Source organism: Alnus glutinosa, chromosome 2, assembly GCF_958979055.1.
Source record: "Alnus glutinosa chromosome 2, dhAlnGlut1.1, whole genome shotgun sequence".
NCBI classification, from domain to species: domain Eukaryota; kingdom Viridiplantae; phylum Streptophyta; class Magnoliopsida; order Fagales; family Betulaceae; genus Alnus; species Alnus glutinosa.
Window position 1 is genome coordinate 36,832,680 of NC_084887.1, and position 14,633 is coordinate 36,847,312.

A 14,633-nucleotide genomic window follows, 5' to 3' on the forward strand; every position below is an offset into this window, starting at 1 on the left:
ATGCCATATACTGAAACTATCTGAACTTGCCTTTTTTGTTGCTGGTTTAACTCTTTGTTAAAGTTGATTTGTCAACTGCAGGTGCCTATTTTTATAGATGTGATGCTTTTAGATCCTTTATTAAGTGGAAAGCTGGACGCGAGTCTTTCATTATCGTCAATGTTACAGTGGAGAAACCTGTCTTAGGCATGCTAGAAAATGTCGGGCACATTGCATCTTTAAGTGGTCCTCCGTGCTCTTGGACCTATGTTTATGCTTCTGGTCCTGGTCGAGCTATGTTGCATGCCACTCTGTCGAAAGATTATCACCACGTTGATAACTCTTTACATGGGCCTATTGTCTTAAAAGCATCTTCACGTATTGCAGCGTACCCACCACTTATCGCTTGTCAGGCTAGGGATGGAAGCCAATTTGGTGGTTATTGGTTTGATTTGGCTCAAGCAGAAGCCGATAATCTATTGGAAAATTTGGATAAGTTATATCTTGTTCCTGGAACACATTTAGATATCTTGCTTCTTGGTGGACCTGAACAGTGGGGCAAAGGTGTTGACTTTATTGAAACTGTGGAAATTTTGGATGAAGGGCACAATCACATTAAAAATGGAGATCTTGTGCATCAGGTATCTGGGAAGAACAGAAGTGTGTACAGAGTTTTATGTCAAACTCTGGGAAACTTTGTAAGCTCCTGTATTCTCTCCTTGCTCTATGTTTAATATGGCTCTCTCTCTAAATCTCAAAGTCATGATGTATTGTCTTTTCTTGTTTCTTTATGTTTTAAAATGACACAGAAACTTGTTTTCAAACGTGGTAATTTGGATGGGGATGACCATCCTCTGCCGGCAATAGCAGAAGTTCTGTCGTTACTTTCGTGTAGCTATCCTTCTTCAATTGCACTAATAGCTGATGAACCCGGTACAAATTATTTCCTTTATATCAAAGTTGCTTGCACCCACTTTACTTTAATATTCCATGAAATTAACTTTTTATGTTTCTGGGTGAATTGATGCCAATGTTAAGTAAACAAGTGTGATGTTATAAGGATTGCAATTCAAGCTGACCGCAATCCCGAGCGAATTCAAGTTATTCCTATTACTGTGGCAAATGGACGAACTGTTCGAATAGCTGCAGTTGGCATTAGTAACTCTGGAGAAGCTTTTGCAAATTCATCTTCTCTTTGTTTGAGGTGGGAACTAAGCAGTTGTAATGGGCTAGCTCACTGGGATGACGCTTTTGATTCAGATAGGTCTAAATGCAGTTGGGAGAGGTTTTTGGTCTTGCAAAATGAATCAGGACTGGTACTGCCTAAAATTTAATGGTTCATCTTCATATTGCCATATCATGTTATTATGCCCTTTAGCTGTTCATTAACAATTTTGGTTTAAGATTGTACTCTAGTAGATGATTAGGAAAAGGTTGCAGCCACATATCTAGTTTTTTAGGTTCTATGGATAAAGCATTGGTTTCTTATTTCAATTTCTGAAACCTTGTCAGTAGCGCACAGCATGCCTGATTTCTGTGACCTTAGAATTATAATATTCATAATATGGAACACTATATCTATGCTCTGAAAATAAAGGCTTTTAAGGGCAAATCTTTTGCTTTATGGGATGATGATGGCACAGTAGTGCAGTTTTTTTTTAATAAGTAAATCAAGTCTTATTTGTCAATTGGACTGAATACCTCTCATTGCTAGGGTTACCGTATTATATAGAAATTGAATCGGTAATTACAAGGCTGAATATTAGCAATTACAGCAATCTAGGAGACCAAATAAGGCAACTATAATCAATACGACTAATTACAGAATATCTACAGCTATAATTATGGCTAAATATATGCTGTATCAAATATATGCTATCTGTATCTGACTAACATCATTGAAAGGGTAAGGCGCCCCTAAGTACAGTTATCACAACTATTTGACATTTTTTGCTTAGAAGTCATGCAGGTCACAGAATTAGGAATTCTTCCTAGTCCATGATTGCTCTTCAGTACTAATTATCTGATTATTTAATTTCTGCTATCATTTTATTAGATTAGTTGTGTTATCTGTAGATATTGGATCTAAATTATGATCTATTATGCCTAGATAGCCTTTTGACATCTAGACTATAGTTTTTAGTTGTGCTTCAATTTAGCAAAATACAATTTTTTATATTTTCAATGTTATGATGAGTAAATTATAATGTTGATTCTAAGCTGAGATGTTAAATGCTTTGCTTTTCAGTGCATAGTTCGTGCTACCGTTATTGGTTTCCTTGATGGTGTGACTAATCATTATTCTGCTCAACTGCCAGAAAGTTCAGAGAATGTTCTTACAGATGCAATACGATTACAGGTGTGAAGTTTTGTATTTTCTTTTCTCAAAGAGAAGCTTATGTATTATCTTTTCCCTGCATTAATTTCATAAGATTCGTGTTGGAGTTTGTTATCCCTGTTTTTTTATTCTTTTAATTGTGTATTCTAGTAGGCATGCTGTTCTATTTGTTACTTTGTCTTCCAAAGTTTGGTTCTTACCTTCAGATTTGTTCTAATATGCAGCTTGTTTCTACTATTAGTGTCAAACCGGAGTTCAACTTGTTATTTTTCAATCCTGACGCTAAGGTAGACTCTAATCCTAATGTTCTTAGTTACTATTTTAGCCTGATTTCAAATAAAAATGCATTAATAGTGTTGTGAAGTTTGCATGAAAATATCATATAGAAAGAGGAGGCACGCTACTATATATATTGTAAATTCAATACATTAGAGTAACCTAGTCATACATTAGAGTAACCTAGTTATATTCCAAGTGCTATATATAACTGTTAAACAATGCAATTATTACCTTATTTCAGTTAAATTTGTCAATTATTGGCGGAAGCTGTTTCTTGGATCCTGTTGTGAATGATTCTCGGGTAGTAGAAATTGTTCCACACCCACCGGGCTTACAATGCTTACAAGTGATGCTTTCTCCAAAAGCGTTGGGTAATGCACTTGTGACAGTTCGTGATATTGGGCTTGCTCCTCCAATTTCAGCTTCTGCTGTGGTAATTCTTTTCTTCCCCTCTCTTCTTTCTGCATGTTTGCTGAAGAAACTGCTCAGTCGGTTTTTTTTAATTTTTAATTTTTTATTATAATTTAGTTCTTGCCTTTTCCACCTGAACCGACTCCTCAGTCTAATTTCTACTGTTGATGAGAGTTTGTTCGAGTAGAATTTATGGTGGAAAGAGATATTCCCAACCTGATTCACAGAGGCATTATTAAATCCCCTGATGTCCATTAAAATTATCAGTGAAGATTTATTAGCCCCAAACAGAAGTACTGAAAAGAGTTTTTGGATCGTATTCTTGTGAGCTGGATATGATTGCAGAGGGGCTAACAAGCCCCCCATGAAATGACCCAGTCACTGCACAAAAAATTCCAAAATCAATCACCTGCAACCCTAAAAAAATACTCAGACAAACAATTGAATCCAGTCCAATAACCAAAAAATGAAAGAAATTTGGAGCTCTCATCTTAACCGGCAAAGTTAGGAGAGAACAAAAACAAAAGAAAAATATATGTTTGGAAAACCATAACAGTAAATAAAACAATCATAGAACCAATCATTCAGGTTTGAAAAATTGCCTGTAAATCATAGTGAAAAATAATTTATCAAAGTTCAAAATTTGTAATTTCAAGGACTGATTTCTACCCAGATTAAAGTAAAATTAAGACCCAAATTTCCTCTCCTATTTCCCAGACTTTCTCACCAATTGAACAATACAAATAAATGAAATTGCCAAACCATCTTGTCATCAATTTGTTTTACTTTCGTGGTTGTCATCCATGTGGTCATGGATGGTGAATTGGGGCAGAACCAGCACTGCCATGCCTAAGACAAGGCCAGCAAGGCCTTCACTTTCAGTGGTTGCCATAGCGCCCATGTTAAGGCGACACGGATCAATGATATTGAGGTCATCTTTGGGAAACGAATGCACCTTTCACTTTCAATGAGATTGGTTTATTACTTATATATATAAACTATCTAATCAACTAATTTTTTTTTTTCGATAAGTAATAAAACCTCATTAAAAAGCAAAGGGGCGCAACCCTAGGATACAAGAAATATACAACAGTGCCCATAATCAGAAGAAACAAAAGAACATGAATGTAAAAACTCAGCAATCATAATACGACTCGGGCTATGAGCCGAGACCCGCACATTTCGACACAATTCCAAAACCGGTAATTCCACGTCTTCAAAAAGCCTTACATTCCTCTCACGCCAAAGTCTCCACATAACACACAAAGGAACCTGCTTTCAAATTTGCTGAACTTGACCACGACCCTGCGAAGTGTCCCAACCATTCAACAAATCCAGCACTCCAAGCGCAGAATGCAGATACAACTTTATGATCTGAAGATTGCCTATGAATTTGTGGGAGAGAGAAAAGACGAAAAGGAAAGTGAATAGAACAGAGAGAGATTGAGTGCTCCATTGTTTTCTTAAAGAGGGAGGGAGGGAGGGAGGTAGGGAGAAAGTGTCTGGGCAAATCCAAAAAGCCCAGGCACATTTAAGGAAAGTGGACATAAAAGCAGATTTGTTTTGAGTGGCTGGATTCTCTGATATAGAACAAGAAAAATTGAATCTGATTAATTCAACCTGTAAAATTTTGGAGCAATTAAAAATTTATAAAAATGAAATCATTTGGGGAAAGATTTTAGAGAGAGTACAGGTGGCGGCGGCAATAGTCTATGAGATTTAGTGGCTGTTGGTTGGGGGGAGTGAAGTTCACACACTCAAACTTCAAGATTCCTGCCTTGTGATTTACGGGCAAACCACAAGGGTGTTGTGAGCTGTTGTTTTTCTCCTCTTTCTGTTATTGTTTATACTGGTTATGATAGCCTTCATCTTCCATGTTCAAATTCCTGATCCACTTGTGTGTGGTTTCCATGGATATGTATATATGTTTTGCAGGTTCAAGTTGCTGATATTGACTGGATTAAGATTACGTCACAAGAGGAGATAAGCCTTATGGTTCGTCTTTCCTGTTGATGTATTTTTCTTATAAGCTGGGCTGCAGGCATTGATTACAAGCTATCTTGATATTTTCAGGAAGGAAGCTCTCAAACTATCAACATAATGGCTGGGATTAATGACGGAAGTACTTTTGACTCTTCTCAGGTTTGAATGTCTTTTTTTCACTCTCTTTCAGGGGACCTATGTATTTCAAATTTTCTTTTACTCCAAACCCTTTTAAACTGAATTTAGCGGGACACATCTACTAGAAAGTTGCAGTGATTTGCTTGTGGAAAATAGAGCCTGTTGTTTTATCGATATTCTTGACCTTGATCCTTTCCATCCTCAAAAAGGTTTTGTTTGTGTGTGAGTCATGGTTTTTCTTATCTGTTCTAGATAATAACCTCAGTGATTGGGAACTTGTGATGCAGTTTGCTTACATGAATATTCATGTGCATATTGAGGAGCATATAATTGAGCTCATAGACATCGATGACACGTCAAGTCCTCGTGATGGATATGTGAAAGTGAACGCGCCAAATTTTAAAATTATGGGTGCACATCTTGGGATTACAACTCTTTATGTAAGTTCACTGTTGATCTATGTGAATTAGTGCTCATTGTCAGATTTCTCTGTCGAGAATTTGGGGCTATGCGAGTTTAAATATAATACTTGATAACAGGTCAGTGCTTCTCAGCAATCTGGACATGAAGTTTTGAGTCAACCCATAAAGATAGAAGTTTATGCACCACCGACAATTCACCCTCCTGATATTTTCCTGGCACCAGGTGCATCATATGTGGTATGCTCTGGAAATACTACTATTTGCTTGCTTATTCCTTGTTCTTATTGGATGTAAGCTTTTGTTGGAAATGCTAAGATAAATAGAAATTCATTAGTTGATACGGTGGATGCTAAGATGTCATCATTCTGCCTTCTCCATTGACTTTGGAAGTCCTTTATTAGCTTACACCTTCTACACACGCAGACACTATCATGTGTATTTTCTATGTATTTGTGTGTGTGTATTTGTGTGCATTGCTGTTTTTACATTTCTTTTTGGTTTGAGGACATTCTATTTTTATATGCTTAGCTTACGGTTGAAGGAGGTCCAACCATCGGTGTACATGTCGAGTATGCTAGTATGGATGATGGGATTGCAACAATTCAGAGATCTTCGGGACGATTGTCTGCAAATTCACCCGGCAATATTGTAAGATATGATGCCCTGCCAATGCTTACTGTCAAGTATTTTGTTTAGCTACTTTTTTGCCTTGATTACGTAACACTAGTGTTTATTACTGTTCTAGATTTTAAAGTTTCTTTTAGCGGTGAGACATTTGATTTTCTTAAAGAAACAGATCCTATAATTTGCAGTCAGCTGCATATTCAGGGCATGGATCTGGTTTCTCATAAATGGATAAATGTTTTTGGGTTATTATGAAGCCAGATGAACATATTTTGAAAATTATACTAGTAGTAAACAGGGTCACCCTTATAAATGAGGGTCTCAGGAGGGGTGGTTCTGTTCCTCCTGAACCTATTCACCATTGGCTTTATCTAATCAAGACTGGAAGATGTTGCCTGTACAAATTTATTCTTTTTTTTTTTTTTTTTTTTTTTAATTTTAATTTTAATTTTAATTTAATTTTAATTTTTTTTATTTTTTATAGGTATATATATTTTTTCCTTAGTATATCTTATTTACGTCTCTACTGCATATAGTGCAGATGTAATGCATTCCTCTAATCCAGTGCATTTGTTGCTATGAGCAGACTGTTCTTGCCACATTTTTTGGCAAAGGAGATACTGTGATTTGTCAAGCATATGGCAGTGTTAAAGTAGGAATTCCTTCTGTAATGATTTTGAACGTACAAAGTGAACAGCTTGGTATTGGCCGTGAGATGCCAATATATCCTGTGTGTCCTGAGGTAAGAATTGAAAACCAACAATAATTGACCTTTCTCTTATAAGAATACTGATTGACTTCTGTGTGTTATCAGGGGGATTTGTTTTCTTTTTATGAGCTCTGCAAAAATTATCAGTGGACTGTAGAAGATGAAAAGGTTGGATAAGTTCTGTGTTTAACTACTCCTTGTGAATTTTCCACCTGGTCATTTAGCTGTGTTTATCAGTGATATTGTGTATTCATTGTTTGGGAGGAATGACTATTTCTTTTCTTTTTTTTTTCTTTTTTCTTTTACCTGCTTAGGTGTTAAGTTTCCACTTGTCAGAGCATTTACATGGTGAGAAGTATGAATCTCCACTAGCTAGTTCAAAAGAAGTTCAAGTCACTAGTTATTTGGATGAGAAAGAGCTTGGTTTTATCAAGGTTTTGTATGGAAGGTAAACTAGAGTTTCTACAACAATGGATTTTGTGTTCTCCATGTTATGCGTCATAATTTATGCTGAAAATGTTTGCATTGAACTGACAAAGCAATTGTTCTTGAACCGTGAATTAACATATTTCATCTTCTTTGAATATTAATTAAATGATTAAATTTACCATTTCCTATAAGGTTAAGCTTTTAGAATAATTGATGATTCAACATGGTATCAAAATAATGGTTTTGAGTTCGAACCTTGGCTCTATAATTTTTTGATAGATAAGAAATCAATTTTATATAAAAAGCATAAGGCGCCCCATAGTACACTAGTAGTATACGGGGAAAACACCTATCTAGAAATAGAAAAGCGAGTGAAGAAGTCAGAAAAAGAAATATACAAAAGGATGGACATAAGCCGAAGTCCAACAATACAAAGAGTGATAGAGCAAAGAAATGATCTCTTCTAAGGATCTTTCCAAGTCTTCAAAACTCCTATTGTTTCTTTCCCACCCTAAGCACCAAAAGATACAAAATAGGCGTCATTTTCCAAACAGCAACACTCCTTGATCTACCAGATGACCACCAACATGCAAGCAAGTCAATAACCTGTCTAGGCATAACCCAAGACATCCCGAAACGGCTGAAGAGAGAATTCCACAAGACAGAAGCCACGTTGCAGTGGAGAAGAAACAATAGGCTTTATAATTTACTTTTCATTTCAACTAAATATTTCATGTGTTAGAGTCTCACTTGTTATGGGAGAGTTTAAGTCCATTCGTGAGGGGGAGTATTAGTTTTTAATTAAATGATTAAATTCATTATTTCCTATCAACTTAAACCTTTGGGACAATTGGTGATTTATCACATTAAAAGGATGATTGCATTTGATTAATTTCTCATGCAATCTTTTTTTTGTTTGGGTAAATATATCTTGTGTCATCTTAACTATCTGAAATCATATGAAAATGTTTTGGGTTCACCAATAACTGACCCAAAACTTATGCCATCTGTACAATTTGTGTATTAACCACTTTTCCTTCACTAAGAAGCATCATTTTTGTTATTTTAGGAATTCTTTTTTACGCCTGGCTTATAGTTCCATTTCATGGGATTCTCTTAGGCTCCTTGTTTCATGAAGCTTATCTTGAGGGTGGATGGTAAATTGATTGTCAAAGGAAATTCTTTTGGGAGTGCAGAGAGTTTAAATAAGGGGAATTTTTTGTACTGTGGTTTCATTCTAGGCATCATATCGAAGTCTTCAACTGCAATCCTCAAGGACTGGTAGGCGTTTGTGTTGGAGTAATGTTTCTCTGGATCTTTGTTATTATTGTTGAGATACGTGTATTGCTTTTTTCTCCTTTAAGAAACATTAACAGATGGAAGGAGAGAACAGAGTGCTTTCAGGCAATTACTTTCTTCTCCATATATGTCTGTTTAATCATTTTTCTTTGGAAAAACATTTTAGTCGAACTACTTGGTATGTCTTTGGATTATGGAAGATTCAGTTTCCAGCTGGTTACTGACACCAGCAGTGTAGTGTGGTAGTGATGTATGCAGCTGGCTGATGGTGATCAGTACCCACCAGAAGGAATGTCAGTACCTATTCTAACTACCAGATACATTTGAGCCTAATTGCAGTCTTGTTGTTTGTTTTTTCATTCTTCTTGTTGCAATCTAGGACTTGTGAAAAGAATTGCTAGATCTAGGAAAATTTGGGGCCGTAATTTTGCTGTGTTAACAACAGAGGGCTGAGAGATTTATGGAGCTGTGCTGTTTTGGCAGAAGTTTTGAAGCCAAAAGAGGTTCCTCAGCTTTTCTTTTCATGACTAGATTTAGGCACTTGCTTGTAACCTTATTTTCAGTTGGCAGTCTCCAGTAAATATTACTTACGAAGATTTTGTAATTTCTGGTTTTATAACCGTAATGTGCTAATGATTGTTTGTGCTTCTAATATCTTCTCATCTTAACCTCTTGTGGTGTGGCTACATCTGCTTTCTGTCTATTCTAAGACAAATCTTAATTACCTAAAGTTTTTCTAATATGCCATTATTACTCTATTCCAGATCTGCAGGCAGGACAAACGTCAATGTCACATTCTCATGTGATTTTATATCTCCTGGTTCTAATTCAGGGTCAAGGTTCTATAGTGCATCTGTATCATTATTGGTGGTGCCTGATCTCCCTCTTGCTCTTGGAGTTCCGATAACCTGGGTTCTTCCTCCCCATTATACTACAACAAATCTATTGCCTTCATCTTCAGAATCATATGGCCAATGGGATAGTCAGAGTCTGAAGGGAACTATTGTATATTCTCTATTAAGATATTGTGGTGAAAAGGAGCCTCTGCAGAAAGATTCAATTTCCATTCATGGGGCTAGGATAAAGACAACAGACAGCAACAATCTTGCATGCATTCAGGCAAAAGATCGCACAACAGGAAGAATTGAGATTGCATCTTGTGTCCGGGTTGCTGAGGTATGAATATTTGATTTATGTAGGGCTGATTATTGGTGCTGGATGTAGGCTATATTACTTCAAATATGTTTCTCCATATCTGTGTTGTTGATACCTAATTTGCATGGGCTCCTCTTGCATAAGAGGGAAAAAAGAAAAATGTTCCATGATTCTGGTATGAGTGTGGGGTCCATGTTTGTGTCTCAAGTGTTTGATTTGTCTAACCTCCACATCATAGTGTTAAATCACCATTTATCCCAAAATCTTGACCTGATAAGAAAGGGTAAATTTAGTCATTTAATTGATATTATAACATTTTCCCTTACGTGTGGACTTAAACTCTTCCTTCCCCTCCCTTTCCTTATATATATATATATATATATATATATATATATATATATATATATATATATATATATATATTGGATCTCATTGATAAGCGTATAAGGGCACAATTCTGGTAAATGGGAAGTATATAAGAGAAAAACTAGAAGAAGAAAAAAAAACTATTATGAGTTGCTATCCATGTGTAAAGGGAGTTGAATATAATCTTTTTCAACTCTACCACCGAAGTTATTCTATCTTCAAAGCTTCGTGCATTATGCTCTCTTCAAATACACAACATTTAACATAAAGGAGCCAACCTCCACATTTCTAAAATGTCACGAGGCCCCACTTGATCTCCTCAACTCATCAACAACTCTCTCACCCTTTTAGGCTTAACCCAATTAACCAAACAAATTAAATAGTGAGCTCCATAAATCTCTTGCTACTTCACAATGAAGAAGGTGATCGATAGACTCCCCACTCTTCTTGCACATATAACACCAATCCCACAATGATGTTCCGCTTCTTCAGATTATCCAACGTCAATATTTTTCCTAATGCCTCCGTCCACACAAAGAATATCACTCTCGAAGGTGCCTCAACTCTCCAAATACACTTCCAAGGAAACAAGGAACCCATATATATGGTTAACACTATAAAACGACTTCATTTCAAACTTGTGCCTCTTAGAAGGGATCCAACAAATTCTATCCACATCTCCTTGCCTTACTCAAAGAAAGAGGAACCGACTCCACCTCCCAATCCTATAAAGGTCTAGTAAAAATTATATTCCAATTAATACTTCCATTTTGGAGCTGCGTGGGATCCGCTACCCACACGTCCTTACAACGTGCAATACTAAACATATCCGAATAAGATATCTTCAATGATTGTTCCTCACACTACACGTCATGCCAAAAACTGACCTTAGACTCATCACCCACCTCAAAAATCTAATAAATTTGAGAAAGTTTCCCACCCCCTCATATATTTCCAGATGCGCACTCCAAATGGCCCTATTACCTCCTTGGAACACCATTCTCCCCTTAAGCTGTCATATTTAGTCTCTAACACCAAGCTCTACAAAGCCTCATGTGGAATATTTAATACAAATGAGAGGTGAATGATAGAGACAAGGCTCAAACTCAGGACCTTTACTCTGATATTATGTTAAATCACCACTTATCTCAAAAACTTAAAACTGATAAGAAAGATTAAATTTAATCATTTAATTATAAAAAAATAAAAATAAAAAAAAATTCTAGCACAGAATGTGAGAACAAGGCTCCATTTGCATTGCAGTGTTATATGTACGGAAGTTCTCCAATTCCTTGATAGTTTGGATCAAATTGAAGTGTATGTGTCATTCAATATGTCAAATATGTGCATTCAAATTGAAGTTTGGAAATCTTTGTTGATTTCCTTGTTCATTTTTCTATTCCTAGTTTGGTGTTTCATTTTGTATACTTCCAGTGTACTTAGGAGCGCCTTATGCTTTCAATAATACTAAATTTACTTATAAAAATTAAAAAAATTAAAAAATAAAACTAATTTTAACCCAAACAGATAGGCCCTGCCCAGTTTTAACATTTGCAGTAACTAACCATTTCTTTTCTATGACATCATAAGGAAAGCAATTGACATGTGTCAGCTAATGCTATCTGCTATCATTTCTTAAGGTGGTACATGCATGTAGAGTGCATACTATTTGTTGAAAATGTAGTGACTTTTTAGCTTTTGGCAATTATGTATGATGTCTTGGGTTGTGTCTTGTACCTTTCCCTCATCTTACTCTCATTGGCACTTGAGTCTACTACCTTGACAACTTTGTTTATAATTTCAGAGCTCAATAGCCCAATGTCTCTGCATTTTGACCAGGTGGCTCAAATAAGGATAACAAAAAGGGAGTTCCCTTTTCATGTGATCAATCTTGCAGTTGGTGCTGATCTTAAACTTCCAATAAGCTGCTATGATGCTCTAGGTAGTAAAGTTTCAGTGATATTAAATGTTAATTGGCAATTATATCTTTTGGATTTAAGTCCTAATCAGTCTGCTTGTGATTTTGCTGTCGACCAGGAAATCCTTTTTATGAAGCATATCACGCAATTCTCTTTTATGCTGAAACAAACTATCAAGATGTTGTTTCCATAAACAATACACTTTATGAAGACGGAAATATTCATCTCAAGGTATGTGCTATTAGATAAACTTTTAAGTTTCAATAGTCCAAGCTTCCAGGAGCGAGCTACTGGAGAGGAATTGCTTTTACAATTTTGTTTTCTTTCTCATTGATTTTAATAATGTAAAGTTGTTCATTTGGTAAATCACATCTGGATGAACAAACAACAATACTTATTTCAGTAATTGATGAACAAACGACAATACTTATCTTAGTAATTGAATTTATTCCTGGCCATATCATTTAAATGTAACTCATGGTACAAATATTTGTTGAAGGCAATACGGCATGGTAGAGCTCTTGTGCGAGTATCAATGAGTGGTTCACCGCTGAAGTCAGACTATATGCTGGTATGTACTATCCTTTTCTTCAACAACCCATGAATGTCTGTGCTAAAGAAGTGATTAATTGCTATCCACTGTAAATCGTACATCTCTTGCCTAATGCTTAAAAGCTAAGCTCTGCAGAAAAACTTCATAAAGGGCTTGAATTTTTTTTTTTTTCATCAAAATATGTTTGGTATTAATACTGTGGAAAGGGGTTGATTCTTTCATGCTTAAACACTCAAGCATGCTTACCTTTATGATTCAAAGTTATTTTAGATCTTAAATGGAATGTTGCCGACTATTATTTCGAATTTTCTCTTTCCACAATTTTTTGCCTGTTACTTTTACTATAAAAGGAGATCTCAGTTTTTATTCAACCATTACTGAATAAATGACCCATGTATAGTTGGTCTGAGACTACAACTAGATGGGCCACACCTAGAGCTGTAAATGAACTCATCTGCTCATGAACAGCTAGCACTTGGCTTGGCTTGGCTTGGCTTGGCTTGGCTTATTCAATACTGAACCAAGCTTGAGTTTTGTTTTTATGCTTGTTTGTTGGAGAAGCTGAGCCTAAGGCTTAATAATTTACCTCACAGCTTAATGGGCTTGATTAAGATGGATTTGGAAAATAAAAATGTAATTCTACTTAGCAGGCTATTGTTTTATGTTTTTGAGTATACCTAGAAATTTTTGAGTTTCTTTTATTAATCAAGTTCTTAAGATGACCTAAAAATCATATTTTTTGGTCATTGACCCTCCACTCACTCATATATATAGTTAATCACTGTTAAATGTACCAAGCATAACTTGAGCTGAAATCGAGCTCATTACCAAAAGATTAAGATCAGCCCAGACCTGAGCTTTGCTGATCCCTCATGGGCCAAGTTAATTAGCTTGACTCGAGTTTGTATGGGAGCCTGAGGCTCAGCTCGTTTGCAGCATAGCCACACCTAATACATTGTTTAGGTCAATCATCATAGGATACCAATTATTGGTTTCTAGTAAATCCTCATAGCAACTCCCTAAGACTGATGTCAGAAATAAGCCTTATTTACTAACCAAATAATGGTTCTCATCATAAAATGGAAAAGTAAGCCCTATATGCATTTTACTTTCTTACTTTCTTCTTTGATTCCCGCTTTTGTTTTTCACTAGTCCTATTTGGAGTTTAAGATCAGTTAATTTCTCCAGATTTCAGTTGGTGCTCATATACACCCTCAAACCCCAGTCCTGCACAAAGGAGGTTTTCTTAACTTCAGCATAGAAGGTACCCAGGGTGAACATACTTCTGTTTCATATTATTCACGACTAATTTACAGTTATTGTATCTTCTTGTGAGATCTGTCGTCAAGTTGCTAATAATATGCAATTTCAGTGTCTGTAGCATTCTTCTTCAAGCACTTCATAGCTGTAAATGATAATACTATTACTTTAAACGTCATTTACTCTAAACTATTAATGCTTGGAATATGGGACCTTTGGGTTTATGTTCAAGAACCTTATCTAATTATCTTAACATTGTTCAGTCCACTCCAGGCAGCTTGGAATTTGGGACTTTTGGGTTCATGTTCTATGGGAACCTTTTGAAACCCCTGGGACTATTGCACAAAACCATGTATAAGCACATGCACACATAAGGAACCGGAAGCAGTTATAAATAAACAGTTCTCAACTCAAATTTCTTTTGAAATCTGCCCGACTTTTCTCTACATCTTTTCGTCACATACTGTTATGCATTTGAGATGTTATCTATTGTTCTCTCGAATGGATGGATATATTTAGGTTCTATGGATATAGATTCATTGTATGAAAATATATATGTGCCAAATGCATGTGCTACTCGAGGGGTGGAGTACTTGTGTCCTAGGGTGGCAGATACTGTATGAAATGAATGCAGATTCTTAGCATAGCTTTCTTTATGAAGTATAATGGACATTCTAGTATTTTCTTGTATCATAGCGTTTCTCATGTATTGACGACAAATAATCATATATTTATTTTCTCTTGTGAAATCCGTTTCCAAATATCCATG

General features: G+C 35.8%; 1 protein-coding gene across 1 annotated transcript in view; it reads left to right on the forward strand.

Annotated features, from left to right (window-relative positions):
• LOC133859897 (nuclear pore complex protein GP210) overlaps nt 1-14,633 on the forward strand; it is a 48,630-nt gene that overhangs the window by 20,393 nt on the left and 13,604 nt on the right. The window contains exons 10-28 of the mRNA XM_062295474.1: nt 82-677; nt 789-912; nt 1,018-1,295; nt 2,228-2,338; nt 2,542-2,604; nt 2,838-3,029; nt 4,943-5,002; nt 5,081-5,149; nt 5,416-5,568; nt 5,668-5,787; nt 6,079-6,198; nt 6,761-6,916; nt 6,989-7,051; nt 7,198-7,331; nt 9,376-9,787; nt 11,972-12,074; nt 12,170-12,282; nt 12,551-12,622; nt 13,793-13,868. Coding sequence (XP_062151458.1) covers nt 82-677; nt 789-912; nt 1,018-1,295; nt 2,228-2,338; nt 2,542-2,604; nt 2,838-3,029; nt 4,943-5,002; nt 5,081-5,149; nt 5,416-5,568; nt 5,668-5,787; nt 6,079-6,198; nt 6,761-6,916; nt 6,989-7,051; nt 7,198-7,331; nt 9,376-9,787; nt 11,972-12,074; nt 12,170-12,282; nt 12,551-12,622; nt 13,793-13,868 — 3,015 coding nt within the window. The remainder of the gene's footprint in view (nt 1-81; nt 678-788; nt 913-1,017; nt 1,296-2,227; nt 2,339-2,541; nt 2,605-2,837; nt 3,030-4,942; nt 5,003-5,080; nt 5,150-5,415; nt 5,569-5,667; nt 5,788-6,078; nt 6,199-6,760; nt 6,917-6,988; nt 7,052-7,197; nt 7,332-9,375; nt 9,788-11,971; nt 12,075-12,169; nt 12,283-12,550; nt 12,623-13,792; nt 13,869-14,633) is intronic.